This window comes from Manis javanica, chromosome 6 (assembly GCF_040802235.1).
Source record: "Manis javanica isolate MJ-LG chromosome 6, MJ_LKY, whole genome shotgun sequence".
In the NCBI taxonomy this organism is placed as follows: Eukaryota; Metazoa; Chordata; class Mammalia; order Pholidota; family Manidae; genus Manis; species Manis javanica.
Window position 1 is genome coordinate 70,575,307 of NC_133161.1, and position 15,384 is coordinate 70,590,690.

The 15,384-nt window shown below is 42.7% G+C and overlaps 1 protein-coding gene across 7 annotated transcripts in view; it reads left to right on the forward strand.

The window, feature by feature from the left end:
• The first annotated feature begins 3,850 nt into the window (after positions 1 to 3,850).
• CDK6 (cyclin dependent kinase 6) overlaps positions 3,851 to 15,384 on the forward strand; it is a 227,322-nt gene continuing 215,788 nt past the window's right edge. Inside the window, exons 1-3 of one of the 7 annotated variants that reach the window (XM_037019817.2) lie at positions 3,851 to 5,107; positions 5,677 to 5,813; positions 7,863 to 8,449. In XM_037019817.2, coding sequence (XP_036875712.1) covers positions 8,217 to 8,449 — 233 coding nt within the window. In that variant the 5' untranslated portion in view covers positions 3,851 to 5,107; positions 5,677 to 5,813; positions 7,863 to 8,216. Of the gene's footprint in view, positions 5,108 to 5,676; positions 6,561 to 7,574; positions 7,752 to 7,862; positions 8,450 to 15,384 lie in introns of those variants that run through there. The other 6 variants (XM_073238837.1, XM_073238835.1, XM_037019814.2 and 3 more) reach the window with 6 other exon arrangements.

Here is a 15,384-nt window from a genome sequence, read left to right on the forward strand (position 1 = left end):
TTTCAGATAAAAATGTTTTAAATGATGAATATCTACAACACAAGAGAAAACATAAATCCACAGAAAATAGCAGGATAACCTGATTCTTTCCTATGTAAGCAATGTGGAACACCATCCTCGACTTTTCAAATGTTACTCTAGTTATGTCACTGTATTCCAGTCTGTTCTGTGCCTCCTGGATTCAGTAACACTCATGGACAGCTGTAAGAGCCATTGCAGCATTCACTGACCACCTACTCTGGCCAGGTGGCACAGCCAAGTGCTGGAGCATCGCCAAGGAGAACAAAACATTGGTAGATGCTCTTGGGGGAAGTCAGGGTGGTGGATAGCAGATCATCAAACTTTCAGGAAGGTAGAAAGCATATGGCTTCAAGGAGTTAGAGCAAAGAGGGATGTCATTCAGCTGAGGGAATCTCCTAGGTGTTAGGGAGGAGCTCCGCCTTGAAACAATGATAGGATTTAGAGAAGAGGATTAAAAGGGAAGAAAACTGCAGATAGGGAAGACATGTTTCTAAAGTACTGAAATTAGCACACCAATCCTTAAATTTTGCTGGGATTATACTAAAAGAAGTATTCTAATGTATCTCCCAAAGGAAATAGAAAGAAGCAGTCCCAAAGAAGAGGGACTAAAAGATACAAAGCCTACTTCTTCATTGACAAACATTTATTTGACATAAAATACTTGCCAGTTACTCTCCTAGGTATCAGGGACATGAAGATATGCATAACTTTGAACAAATTTATAATAAGGTTTAAAAATCGGACCCTCTCTTTAATTTATGTAAAATGTTTGATCCAGAGAGCTATACTATTATATACTTTCTTCTAGAAATTCAGAGAATTCTACAAAGAATTCCTTTTCTCTTATTTTCAGGAAAAAGCCCTAAGACAAAACAAAATAGTTATATGAATATGGACACATACATTATATAATCTCATTTAATGAGACAGATTTCATTGCATAATAGAATAGACATAGAATGACATTCATTCTGAAAGAATCAGGCTGCCTAGAGATGCCAACTTAGATCACTGAAGCTACAACTCTTGGCTACAGGACCTTGGCATCTATATCCTTTACTTACCCCTACTGCGGGGCCATTCACTGAAGTTTCTCCCAAGTGCCTTTCTTTGTTCTTTCCCCTACCTCCCTGGTCTCATGTTATTATCATGTACCCCCACGGTTTTGTTTGTACCCTCACTGCTTCCACTGAGTGGTCTATCCAAAACGTGTACACAACTTTTAGCTCAACCAAAGGCAGCTATGGCAACACAATTGTTAGGCCATGTGTGAAGCTGAGATGTAATCATTATCTTAGAAAAGAAATGTTAGAAGTCAGTGAAAATTACAGGAGACCACAAATTGAAAGGAAATGTAAGTATTTCAATGGGATTATCACCATCTTTTATAAGTGTATTTCCGTATTTCTTTTTCTAATTACTCAGAATTCTAATACAGACAGTGAAAGGATCTTAAGAAACACTACTGAACATGTCATAACAATATGCCAAACATACAGGTATTCACACACAAACACACACACACCAAGGAAAAAGAAGATATAGTGTCTACCAAAAGGGAAAAAGTGAAAAGATGCTAACAATTATATTAATACAAACATAGTACCAACATGTTGCACAGGGATAATTATAGAGCATTTGAGCCCATGAAAACAGAATGTTCCAAAAGATAATGTTTGTTTTTTTCTTCTTAAATTTTATAAGCTACTACCCTATATATTTTCTTTCCCTCATAGCACATAATAAAATCTTTTCAGGTTTCACTAGATCACATGTAACAACAAAAAGAGAAAAACACAGGTGAATTCCAAATTGATGGGAACGAATTTATTTAGAAGATGAACTAAAAAAATAATTTAAAGTTCAGAATTTTACAATTTAAAAAAGTTGATAATGCAATTGATTTTTCCTTGGATATTTAGCAAATTTTCAGTTTTTTAAGGAAAACCCGAGAAAATATCTTGGAAATGCCTTGGGGGTGGAGAATACAATGCATTAAAATACACTGCATTATATCACACTATTTCTGTTAAAATTATACTTTTTCATGGTAATTACTCAGCAAAGATAACATTGCATATATATAAATCAAGTTAGAGATGAGGATAACTAATTTCAAAGTTATTAAACAGAATTTTTTATCAAAACAATAAACAGGAGAACTTTATAGACAAAAAAGTATGAATTTACATGGACCTCTGATTAACATTGTGTAGCAGATTATAGAAAACCTTATTTCTGAGTTTCTGGAAAATGCATTTTATAAATTCAAATAGACAATATAAACTAGAGATGATTTAGAATTGGATGTATATTATATAATTGCTGATTTTAAATAAATTACTCATTTCTTAAACAAGGTTATAAATATAGACTAGAATTTTACATTTTATTTTAGTGAAAACAAAAATTTACAGATATTTGCTATAAAATGTTCACACATAGAATACATCTCTTAGGACATTAGGAGAATTTTCACTGTAAGCTACAACATCATATTTTGAAATAAATCCATGATGCTAATTTTTAAAAACCTCTAAGATGGTTTGCAACATTAGAATATCTGATATGTGGTATGAAAATACTGGTGCAAATAATTATTCTTGAATGCTATATATTCATTCATAGTAGACTCCTACCTAAACAAAGGAGTCGGAATTTGGTTCACAGTTATAAACTTTGAAGAAATGTTGTTATGATAACCTGTTACTCAGAGAGGAAGTTATCCATAAACAAAAACAATCTGGTATTTACTAATTTTACACAACCCATTGTAAAACTTCCTGGTCTGAAGCGTTAACCAACTGGGATTTCATGTGAACTATAACCAGGGAGAATGAATAATGACAGATTAACAATATTAATAAAGCAGATGACAAAAAGAGTGTTAACTCTCAACTAAGTATTAGCATATATAATTAAATAAAGTTTGTTTTTTACCTTGTCCAAGTGATCTAGTCCCCTAAATCATGGAATTTCTAATTCACCTATGGTTGTTGTCAAATTCAGTAATTAAAAGTATAACCTACTGTAAAAAAGACATTTTTCTGTTAATTATTAAGGTATTTATAGCTTACTATTTTTTAAACAATTTATTTACTCAAATAAGTTCTTGCACTCATTTGCTGGTTCCTATGACTATTTACTGACAATTATTTCTGAATTATATAAACATAATAGTTATCAGCAAGTAAATCTTGTTTTAAAAAGCATTGATAAGTGTAAACAATTATCAGAAACGAAGTATTCCCACTTGTGCCTCTGGCTTAAAGTCTAATTAGTAATTTGTAGTGATCCAATATTTTATTTAAGTACAAAATCTAACGATTTGCTTACTTCAGTCTATAAAGTATATGAGAATATAGATACCTTTACAAACACAAATTTTATTCAGAAATTGGATTTTAGAAGATATGTTCTTAAACACAAACTATTTTATGAATTATTTTAAGCATAAACAATTATTCACTTGCATCATTTAAGAATAAATTATTGTAATGCATTGCAAAATATTTGCTAATGGAAATGCAAATAAAACTATAGTATAGAAGTATAAAGGCAAAATTTTGATCTATTGTGAAATTAGCAATATGGTTTAATTCAAAAGTCAAAATATTTATAGAGGCAGTTATTTCCAATTGACCTGAATTTTGCTGGGTTTTAATTTTTCCACAGAGCATTGAAATAAATTCTTTTAAGCTTTTTTAAAAAAGGGTTTCAAGTATTCAACAGATTACTGGAGAACACTGAATTCTTTTTTAAAAAACCCAGCAATTTAAAGTTTTGTTTTACTCTAGTGTAGAAACTCTTGAAGACTTTTTTTCCCCCTCCAAAATCTCATTTTCACCTGAAATAATTGTATTCAGGTTTTCTCAGCAGGTAAAGTATACATTCTTAGGTTTCACATTTCAGAATTCCAATAATGCGATTAAACTGGGCATCCACGGAGTCACATTCTCTCCTCTCTTTGTGTGTGTGTGGGGGGGGGTGAGGCGGTGTTTGTGTATGTGGGTGTCTATTATCTTGCAGTTCTGTTATTTACACTAAATTTTAGTCTTTTCAGCTCCTCAGAAATACCTTGGTGAACCCTCAGCAGTTGCTAACCACTTAATAATTGTGAACCGACCAGACCTTTTAGGTAGATCGTTAACCACAGAGTGCCTGACAATTTCCAAATCATATCCTCTGTCCAAAAGGAAAAGATAGGGCTTTGTGAGGCCGAAAGGAAGCGAAGGAAAACAAAACAAACGTAGCTCATGCTGAAAGTGAAAAGTGCTTGGACAGATTAGTATTTTCTTTTCTTCAAGGCGTCCTGCCAGACTTTTTTTTTTTTTCTTTTAATAAAGAAGAGTTAGTTTTTGGTCTGATTTTTCAGTTTCTTGGAAAGTGTTGGTATTTACCATCCCCATCGGGCTCTCGTAATTATGGTTAGTTGTTCCGTGTTTTCCCCAGCCGTCCACATCACAGACTAATGATACCCCCACCTCACTCTGTCAAAACCCCAACTCTGGGCGACCCTGGGTCTGGAAACTCCGCCGACTCCCGACGACACATCCCACTCTGCCTCTCACACATTTGTCTCAAGATCCCCCACTCCAGTTGCAGCGAAAGCCGGAAATTTTCATTTAGCTCCCCCCCTTCTTTTAGCCCCCCACTCGGAGCCTAGAGGTGGGGAGCTGGGAGGCTCAGAGCACAGCCGGGTCTCGGCCGCCTCTCCTCTCTCCGGAAGGCTTTAATTTGCACACTTGCTCGCCACTGCGCAGCGGGCCCCCAAACGCGCCGCGGGGTGGGTCTCCGGCAAAGTCGGCCTCGCGGACCCCCGCCTCCGCCCCCGCTGCCTCCCCGGCTCGGGCCCCGAGCTCCGGCCGGAGCCGAGCGGCCCCCGTCCGCCCCCAGCGAGCGGCGCGGGCGGCGCCCTCCGCCGTCCCTCCGCCCTCCGCCGCTGTGCCCACCCCCTCGCGGGAGAGAACGCTGGTAACTTCTTCCTGCGAGCGGGTTACCTGCTCCGCGCCGCCGCGGACACGTGCGTAGGGCCGGCTGACACCCGCAGCGCCCTTGGGAGGCCCGACGCGGCCGGGCCCCTCAGGTAAGGAGCTGCGGCGCTCCGGTGGGTGGGCTGCGGGGTGGGGGGTCCCGGGGAAGGCTTGGGGGCTTGGCCGGAGTCGGAAGCGAGGGTGGAGGTGGAGGTGACTGACGGGGTGGGGGGGCTGGGGAGGAGGGGGCGGGTGGTATTTGTCCTTGGAATCGGCTTTGGTTAACCCCTGACGATCCGAGGCGGGGTAGTTGCGGGGGCCAGTTTGGGGAAGCTGAAGGAGTCACTCCTAATTTTACCGCCGAGAGGAGGACATTCCACACAAGGGACCCCTGTAATGCTGGCATCCTGTGTCCGCTCCCACGTGGCTGTACGCACAGACACCCACACAAACACCCCGTATCCACCTTCTTAAAACGGAATTTAAACTCCACACCGACACTCATACGATAATCCACATTTAAGGTTTAAAATGCACTGTCTGTGGGGTTTCCATGCGGGAGAATGTGTTGCCGGGCCCCATCATTTATTTACCCACGGAAGCTCCCTCTCCAGCCCTCTGAGGTGTGGGTGTGGGCTTCACCGCCACGAGATAAACGTTAACGCAGGCTTCTCGCCGGCAGCCCCCGCGGCGTGTTGTGCACAGTTGGAGGAGTGCATGCAGCCGGTCAGCGCCCAGGCTCGGAGCCCCACTAGGACGCACCGTTGCTTTAGTTTCCCAACTTATTTCAAATATCGGAGTCAAAACGCACACCCTGCGGTAAGGAGCTCTGGGTTCCGCGGCGCTCCCGCCAGTGTGCACGTGGGCGCATTTGCGTGTGCGCACACCCGGGAGTCGTGGTCCCCGTGGGGCCTCTCGTCGCTGCGCCGGTGGCGACCCTGCGGTGCTTGGCAGGCTTCGGGAGAGGCACATGAAGGATTTCATTGAGTGTGAAGACAGAGAGCAGAGACAGAAAGCAGAAGGAGGCGGCTGCAGTCTTTGTAGTCGCGGAGGAATGCGGAAATGTTGAAGCACTATGTCAAACTTTTTTGAAATGGGGTCAAGTCACATTCAGCCAGCGTGGGAAAGCAACATCCACAACAACAAAGTGGGGGGGCATGGCTGCTCCCGCTTCTCTTCGCCGGGGCCGACAGCCCGGGCAGCGGGGGGAGCCGGCGCGGGCGCAGCGGGCGCAGTTCCCTGCGGGGGTGGGACGTCCGCGACGCTGTCTTCGCTGCAGAGCCTCCGGCTGGACTCGGGCGGGGAGGGACGGGCTGTGCAGCCGGCGGCGGCGCCCCGACTACCTGTGTGGCCCTCGGCCTGCATCAGACCCCAGTGCAGGCTCCGGGGGCTCGTTCCTCCGCTCCTCAAGGAATCGTCTTAACCTTTTAAGGAGAATTTTGAATGGAGTGAATGTGAGGAACTCTGTCCTCGCTGCGGTCTCCGCCAACCGCACACTGTGGGGGTCGCGCCATTTGTTTCTTTAATTCCTGGCAGAAGGCGAGCGGGCCAGCGGTTGCCGGGCAGGTAATTCCGAGGTACCCCGGGAATTCCGGACACGCAGTCGGCGTGGCTAGTGTCCAGCTGAGGCCGCGGCGGCCATGGGTTGGAGAGGTTCCCTAAGTCCTGAATTGCAACTGAATGAGGAGGAAAAGTGTCCACCTACCTTCCCCCAGACCCGTCCCGTCCCACTCCTGCAGTTTGTCGTGTGGAAGGCTCCGGAGGGGTGGGGGTCGGGTGGGTAGGAATGACTGGCTGCAGATGGGACCAGGCCTTAAGCCATAAGGGGAATGGAGCAGCCACCTACATGCTGTCGATCCTGGGAGTGGGAAAAGGTTCGCTAATCCTGGCCCCGAAGGCGCAGCACTTCTCTTGGACCCCTGGAGGCTCAGCATTCATTCTCCCCACCCCCACCCTTTTAAAGAGGAGGTTAAGTTTTGCTTAGGTTGAAATCTGTTGAAAATTTCAGGGCCACCTTACTCCTTATTCTTTAAGGAGACAAGCCAAAGTGTGGCGAGCACCCCTTTCTCCCACCCTTAGGATCCGGTGGGTGACTCCCCCGGCCAAGGCCCCATCGCCCACCCAACCGCGAGTAGCGAGAGCCCCAGCCGCTCCCAACCTGATGGTTGTCCACCAGGGAGGTCCTCTGAATCGGAGAAAGAATTCCGTTTCCAACCCAGACTCCTTTACCCTAAAAAGACCATTTGTGTGTGCAAGTCATTTTTAAATGTCTTCTCGTAGAAAAACTGAAAGTAGAAAGGAAGCAGTTTTAGAGCAGATGTCTGACCATCCCTTCTCGCACACTCCCAGCATCGGGTTACAGGGTCCTGGGAGCCCCCACCCACGTTGTACGGCCCCACTCGGTTGGATCCACAGCCACTGCACGACCCCTTAACGCCCCACGGCTCTCCCGGGAGCCCCTCTCACAGCACGCCCAGGCCCGGGGAGGGGCGGGTGGTAGCAGCCCAACACAATGATGTAGGGATAAATATTAAGCCGTGACATTGACGTGCCCGGCGCCTCCCATCCCCCGCGCTCTCGGCACGCCCCCTCCCGTTCCACTGTGTCCCGCGCGGCGCGCTCATCCCCGAGGGGCCCCTGCAGCCTCTCCGCGCGAAGACGGCTCCGGCCCTACAGAGGAAAGAAAAGTAACTTCGCTTTTCTCGGAGGAACCAGGAAGGATTAAGCGGCCTGGGAGAGGGCAGGAGCGCGCAGAGGGTAGCGAGGGGGCTTCCTGCAGCAGGAGGAGGAGGGGAGTCCGCGGGAACCCGGAGGAAGGCGCCTAGGATGTTTGATGGCACTTTCTTGTCCTCCCGTCTCCTCTTTCAGGTGGAATGATTGTGGACTGAGACGCGCTCGGGCAGAGCCTATGTAATCGGGCTGCGCTTCGGGGAGGGAAGAGGAGGGATCGGCTCGCTCTTCAGCGACTCGGCAGGCGGAGTTTCGCGACGGCACCAGGGTTGCGCCCGCCCGCGGGGAGGTCGCTCCATCCAGCCCCGGCGGCCGCGAGAGCGCGAGCGCCGGAGCGCGGCAGTCGGCGGGGCTGAGGGAGAGCGAGACCGAGCTCCGCGGCTCGAGGGAGCGGTTCGGAGAGTCCCGGAGGAGGCGAGCGGCGGCCGCCAACGAGTCGAGCGCGCCCCCCGCTCGCCCCAGCGGCGCCGAGCCGGACGGTGTCCGGGCGGCATGGAGAAGGACAGCCTGAGCCGCGCCGACCAGCAGTACGAGTGCGTGGCGGAGATCGGCGAGGGCGCGTATGGGAAGGTGTTCAAGGCCCGGGACCTGAAGAACGGAGGCCGTTTCGTGGCGCTGAAGCGCGTGCGGGTGCAGACGGGCGAGGAGGGCATGCCGCTCTCCACCATCCGCGAGGTGGCGGTGCTGAGGCACCTGGAGACCTTCGAGCACCCCAACGTGGTCAGGTGAGCGGAGAGCTGCGCCCGCGCCGTCTGGGGCCACGCCCGGGGGACGGTCGGACGCGGGATCATCCGGCCCAGGAAGGTACCGGGCCGGAGGGCGGCTTGGGAAACACGGTACGACCCGTTGATCTTACAGAGTGAGAGTTAAGTTTTGTCAACAGAACCAGGAGCCAGAGTCGGTGACCTTGCCAGACTGCGAGCAGAAAGACAAGTCAGGAAATGCGACCTGCGCAGGCTTCGTCGCCACTGTGCAAGTTACAAGAGTTTTCTCCCTGCCAGTCCTGAAAAGGGTGTTAGGAAAGTTGGGTGCCTTTTAGGGGCAGAACCAGCCAACCTGAGACACGTCCTGCCACCCCCCACCCCTCACCCCCATATTTTCCCTGGACATTGGGGAGTTTTTGAGGCTGAGAATAAGTGAAAAGGTGCAGGAAGCGGTGATAATTAGTAGGAAGAGAAATTCACTGGTGGAGCCTGGTATTAATACCGTTAAAAAATGCAGAAACTCAAATTTTTGCTAATCACACCCACAGTTTCTCTTTATTAAGTTGCATAATGTTAAGGGAGGATTCTTGATGGTCTAGTCTAAGGACATCAGTGCTGATGCCCTTTCAAACAGTGGCATTTAAAAATTTCTTCAAAAATGTTGCCTTTTGATTTGTATCACTTTATGTGTCTGGGCCAGCATAGTCCTTAGACTACTTTCCAAAGGTTTTGTTGTGAGTCTAAGATGTGGAATCTTTAGGTTTTAATGTTCTGCTCATATACTGTTTGTGTGAGTGACGAGGAGACAACAGTTCTTAAAGCCTGTCCTGTGCTATAACCAGTATTAAACAGAATGTGTGTGACTTAGGATGATGGTGTTTTCTTAGTGATCCTGGAATTTCCCCACGGTGTGATTGACATTGTGTGGTGTGTCATCCTTTTGTAAACAGAGATGAATAGTTTTAAGTCGGAAAAATGCACAGAACTTCTACAAATTAGGGTGTGATTTTATCTTTCTCAACAATTAATGTGTTGGAAAAAGGAGGTCTTGGGGTCTTCTTCCTGTCTTCCCGTCCATCTGGGGATTCTGTTCAACAAATAGATGCCTACTGTGTGCACTGTCAATGAAATTATGTAAATAAGCACAACTAAACATTTTTGTAAAAAGTCAAACAATTTAACATTAGTCATCAAAGTGGAGAGACCCAAGACTGACCTTTAAAATACCAAACCCTCTACAGACTCAGGGAGCCCAAGTTTCTACAGAATCTTCCTGGGAGGTTTTAATTTATCTTCCCTAACCTAGGACTGCATGATTTGTGTGGAGTTTTGTTCCTGACACTATTAAACTCAGGCTTGAAGGCAGCAAAGCATCATAAATACATAAGAAAGGTAGTAAATGACCATAAAGATAGGATACCATTTGATGGAGAGGGACACAAAAGATAATGCAACTAGGAAAATGAGCATGAGAGAGTCTTGTAGAAAGATGGGATTATCTATACAGATTACCTTTTGTGTCTGTGATATTGGAGGGAAAAGGGGAGGGTGCATAATATTGTCCCCTATAATTTAGTTATCTTTCCAGAGGAATCACCTGCCACTTCCCAAAGGAAGAATTAATTCCACCACTAGAATTTTAGGACCAAAGTTCTTGTTTTATTTTGTGTGTTGTCTATGGAGAGTGTCTGAATAAGGGTGATTATTATGTAAATAAATAAAATAATGTCCTTCTAATGTATTTGTGTTATAGAGGTACTTCTGTATAACACTGTCCTTTACTAAGCACTGTCTCTTCTTATAACACAGGTAGGCTGTCTTTGCTGGTAGATTTTGCTAATCCACTTACTCTCTTGATTTTTCCTCTTGAAATTGGTGTGTCTTTAGAGACTTAACTGACCCATGACTTGGAGTCTACTGAGAAACTTCAGGAGACTATACTTATGAATTGAAGACAAAGGAATCATTTTTTATAATTATTTTTACGTTAAGTGGTAATGATGAACCTACCTCTTAAGAGCTGTAAGGAGAAACAGATGCTGTATATGAGAGCACTTCATAAATTTAAAAATGCTTCAAATGTCCAAATATTATTTGTGGTCAGGCTGATTAGTGGGGCCCTTGCTGCAGAGCAAGTTTGCAGCAAGGCATCGGTTTCACCTTTTCGGTAGAACAATCATACTCCAACCCAGCCAGTATAGGCTCTGGAACGAAGAAACTACTTGAATATAATTAGCCTGTACTTTGTCAGAAAAGACCACCAGTGGTATGCCATGAAAATCAGTGACACTTGAGAAAATTATTGATAATGTCATTCTCACGAGCTACAGATCTCTGCTCCATTTTGTTTCCTTCCTGATTCTTCCTTTCTACCTCTGCCTTGGGGTAATCATTTGCCCCCATATCATGAACTAAGCTAGACTAGGAATTCTGGATTTTAGAGATTGCTGATATTTGTTCAGGCAGAGTCAGGACATTAAAGACAGGTGATAACAATTCGTTTTCTTCCAAGAGAGAGTTGTCAAATTTGGGTCCCCCAAACCTGTGATTTATTTGCACCACAAAATCAGTTTACAATCCTGTGGTTGGTTCTTAAAAGGTTTCTTAAAAGGGCAGCTGCCCTTCTAAGTGCCTTGAAGTCGTAAGTAATTGATCATAATTATAGGCCCTTCCCACAGATAGTTAAGCCTGTAAATTTGAAGCAGTATAATAAACATACTCGTTTTTTCCAAAAGTTCAGGATTTTATTTTGATGGATTTGCCAGAAAAGCTGACTTGTTATTGCGGGCACTGGCACAGCCTACATGCCCAGGGATGATGACTTACAATTCTTGTTTACCTGCACTTGATGTATCCCAGGCCCAGGCTTGATCAGCCAGTCAGTGTCTGGGATGTAAATTTACTCCTATTTTACAACAGGTAATCCCAAATCTGGAGCCTTTGCTGGACCCAGACTTTAGTAAGAATTTATACTAGAGCTTCTACCCTCTGCAAATGAATCCTGTTTTATATTCTGAACTAAATATATGTAAAGGTAGATAAAATAATAGCATGTTTAGCAACACCCTATTCAATCACCCAATATTTGTTGAGGATTTACTATGTGCCAGACACTTCTAGAAACTAGGCCTACAGCAGTGAACAAGTTAGACTAAGTCTCTACACTTCTAGAACATACCTTGTAATTGGATGAGAAATTCTTTTGTCTCTTTAAAAATTCACTTTTCTTTATTTCCATTGGCTTGTTTTGCTGTATTTAACCTAACTAGTTTTATAGAGCCCACTAACATTTGTGATAATTTGGTTACCAGGAATTTGCTGAATAATAAATAAGATAACCAAAACATGAGTCAGAATTAAATGTTTTCAGAATATTAAATTTTACCTTGGGGACACACAAACAGATCTATATATGAAAACATTGACATGTAACTAAGATAAGGAGATTTGAGCTCCATATATTCAAGAAGAGTTTAGGAAGAATCTACTGTTTAAAAACCATGGTGTTAGGTGCTAGGCAAGATACTGCGGAAGTCACACCTCACTACTCCACTCAAGTAATTCCTCCTGTGTTTGAAGGAACCCTTATACCACAGCTGATCCCCACACCCTGTCATTACAGAGATAATGATGAGTGCTACCAGTGTTGTCCCTAGGGATTAAATTAGCATAGCCACAAAAGTACAGTAGACCCTGAAACAACCTAGGTTTGAAATATACAGTTCTACTTATATGCAGATGTTATTCAATAAATACATTGGAAAATGTTTTGGAGGTTTGTGACAATTTGAAAAAAAATTACTTTTCTTTAGCTTACCTTACTGTAAGAATGCAGTGTATAATATGTATAGCATACAAAATGTGTGTTAATCTATTTTTATGTTATCAGTAAGCCTTCCAGTCAACATTAGGCTATTATATTTTGGGGGAGTCAGAAGTTATATTGCAGAATTTCAGCTGGGGGGTGCCCCTAGTCCTCCACTTGTTTAAGGGTCAATGATAATTCAAATTCAAGTACTGATTCTGGAAACTAAAACTCATGGCATTTCAGTGAATACATATGGTGCCTAAATATGCTAAATTATTACTGTTAGCATATTTAATTGCTGCTTTGAAAAAAGCAACAGAAAAATCCATGCAGCTCAATAAACATTTCAAGGAGAGCTTTCTAATGTTCTCTTTTTAAAGCTCTCAGTAATATATATCATAAAAAGAAAATAAAAGTATGATTTTTCTCTAGGAAAATGTAATCACTAACAGGGTAGAAGAAACATGGTACATTATTTGATGCAGCCATAGAGCCGAGTCTTCATGTGGATTCATGGGAATCCTGAATGAAAGTGTTATGTTATGAGTGAATAATATATTTGCTTAGGCTTGTTTCAAGAAAAGTAGGAGTTTAATTATCTTTTGAAGTTTCAGTATGTTAAATGTATGTTTGTTCATTCTCTAAGAATTCCTTGAAAAGTTTCCAATTTATTAAGGCTATTTAGTAAATAAAATATCTTCACAATTATGTTCTGCCCATTCCTTGTCTGCAGACGAACTTGGTAATTCTGACTTGTTGACATTTTACTTGTATCCTTTTTATACAACTGTTATCACCATGGAATTACTAGAATTTCTCTATCAAGGAGAAAACAGCTTATAAGAGGGACACTTGTATAAACATGAATGCCTTTGGGTGTATTTTCCTATGCTTAAGATATGAGTAAATAGCTATGAAACTAAACTCCCTCTTAAAAGTAAATTACCCTTTTAAAAAAATAAAGTATGCCTTACTATTAATGATTTCCTAGGATTGTTTTACAGGAGCAAAATAATTAATACTTAGACTATGCCATTGTAAACTCACAGTTATTTGGGTTGGAAAACACTTGGAAATCTTTCAACCCTCTTATGTTATATAGATTGAGAAACTACAAGCAACTTTTCTGTCATGCCATTTTAAAGTTGTTGACTTTATTAAAATCTGGGTAGCTGTTTTTAAAAAATTCTTTTTGTTTGTTTGATGGAAAAAGTTAAATCAAGTGAGTGCATTTCTAGTTTGGAAAAAATTGAACTGTATGTAGACAAAAGTGATAGTTACCTAGGAATAAATGACATATCAGTTCAGGAAATTCCTGAATTCTGCAATATGCCCTACTGAAGTATATCTGTAAAAAGTATTATCCATTAAGTTCTGCTTTTAAATAATTTGGATAATAACTATAATCATCTAAACAGCTATAGTTAGATAATAATACAGGTAAATAATGTAGTTAAATAATTAATAATATTGAATTTATTTCTGACGAGGAGCAATAGGAAGACCCTAAATGCTTGGTACTTGTCTGATGAATGAACTATTACATAATGTGGCCTGGCATCTACTACTGATTTAATGAAATAAATGCCTTAATATTTGAAAACTAGGCAGCATAGCAGCCTCCAGAACATAAGCAAATCTGTACTTCTTAAATAATTAATGACACTACCGCTTTTTCTCATGAGGTTTAAATAAACGGCTCTGTCTTCATAGGAAGGAAATTCATTGTGAGCTTCCTGGTAATAGTACCTTAGAGAGGTGAAACTGGGTGCAGGAGAACTGGTAATAGCAGAAGGTGGTATGTATAACGTTGGGCTTTGTCCAAGGGCCAGGAGACAATACTGAAAACAGGCACTGGTGGTTGGTAACAAGCGTGCCTACATAAAGGTCACCATTGAGTGATAATCTAGAGATGCTAAGTCTGCTGGGGCAGGCAGGTCAGCAATCAGAGGGAGAAGCTTTATAAGAGCCACTGTGGAGTTGTTTTGAATATTACGAGTTTGCTGCCATACTTGATTTTGTTTGTACCAGATGCACTTATAGCCGCTGTCCATTGAGAGGTGAAGTAAAGGCACCCTAAGGCGTGCGGCAGGAATCTGTGAGTGTGCAGTAGCAGCGTAGAAGTCCATTTGAGGTAGGATAATTATTAAATATTTAGTAGTTTACCTAAATTTGGGAAACTACTGCCTTCGTCGTTTAAGTAGCCTTTTTAATTACTGATTCCTATTAACTGGCCATCTTGAAGGATTTCAGTTCAGTAGAATTAAAATCACAGCATAAAAATATTTTAATTGGAGGGGGTCTAATATTTAACTTACTCCAAACCTGCTTTGGCCTATGTAGGAATTGTTTTTAAATGCATAGGAGAATTGTCTTATTTTTAGTCAACTATTTTATTTCACAGTTACATGCATTGTGAATACAAATTGAGGATAAGGTCCAAACACAGGTTTACATCCCATGTTGGCAGGACAGGATGACGAATGGTCACTGCATATCAGAAAACACTCCCTTGAGATGTAAAAGTATTTTCAGTTTAATTTTATGTTTTCTGACTTGAGGACAAGGATTATATTTTTATGTCCATAAATAGCACAGTGTCAATAACTATTGGTTGCCCGGTATATATTTCCTGAATGAAGTAGAATAAATTAAATTATAAACCCATCAGATGGGAATTTTCATCATACAGCATAAGCAAGTATCTTTGGCTAGATGCAGAGTTTATAGGGTATTAGCTAATGTATCTGCACACCAAGCCTATTTAGTAAGAGCTTTCAAATTCTTAACTGCTATTTTTTTTAAGTTTTCCTGTGACTGTCCATTTTTGTCTTCAATACTATCTTCAGCTTTGATAGTATTTTCTTGTGTTCTTTGTGTGCATTTGCTACATGTATCTTACAGGTAAAGATATGCCTTTTTCTGGGAATGGGCTCCTTGCCTTCCACCTCTGCCAATTTAACTGGAGCTGATCTCAGAATGTGCACTTGGGGCCTCTCCCTCTACTGCTGTTTCCACCTGTTGAAATACTACCCATTAGGGCCAAGCTCTAATGTCACCTTACTTTGTGTGGTGTACTCAATACCTCCATTTGGATTAAATTTTTGCTTCCTTTGAACCATGACAACTTTGAACCTCCTTTATGGCA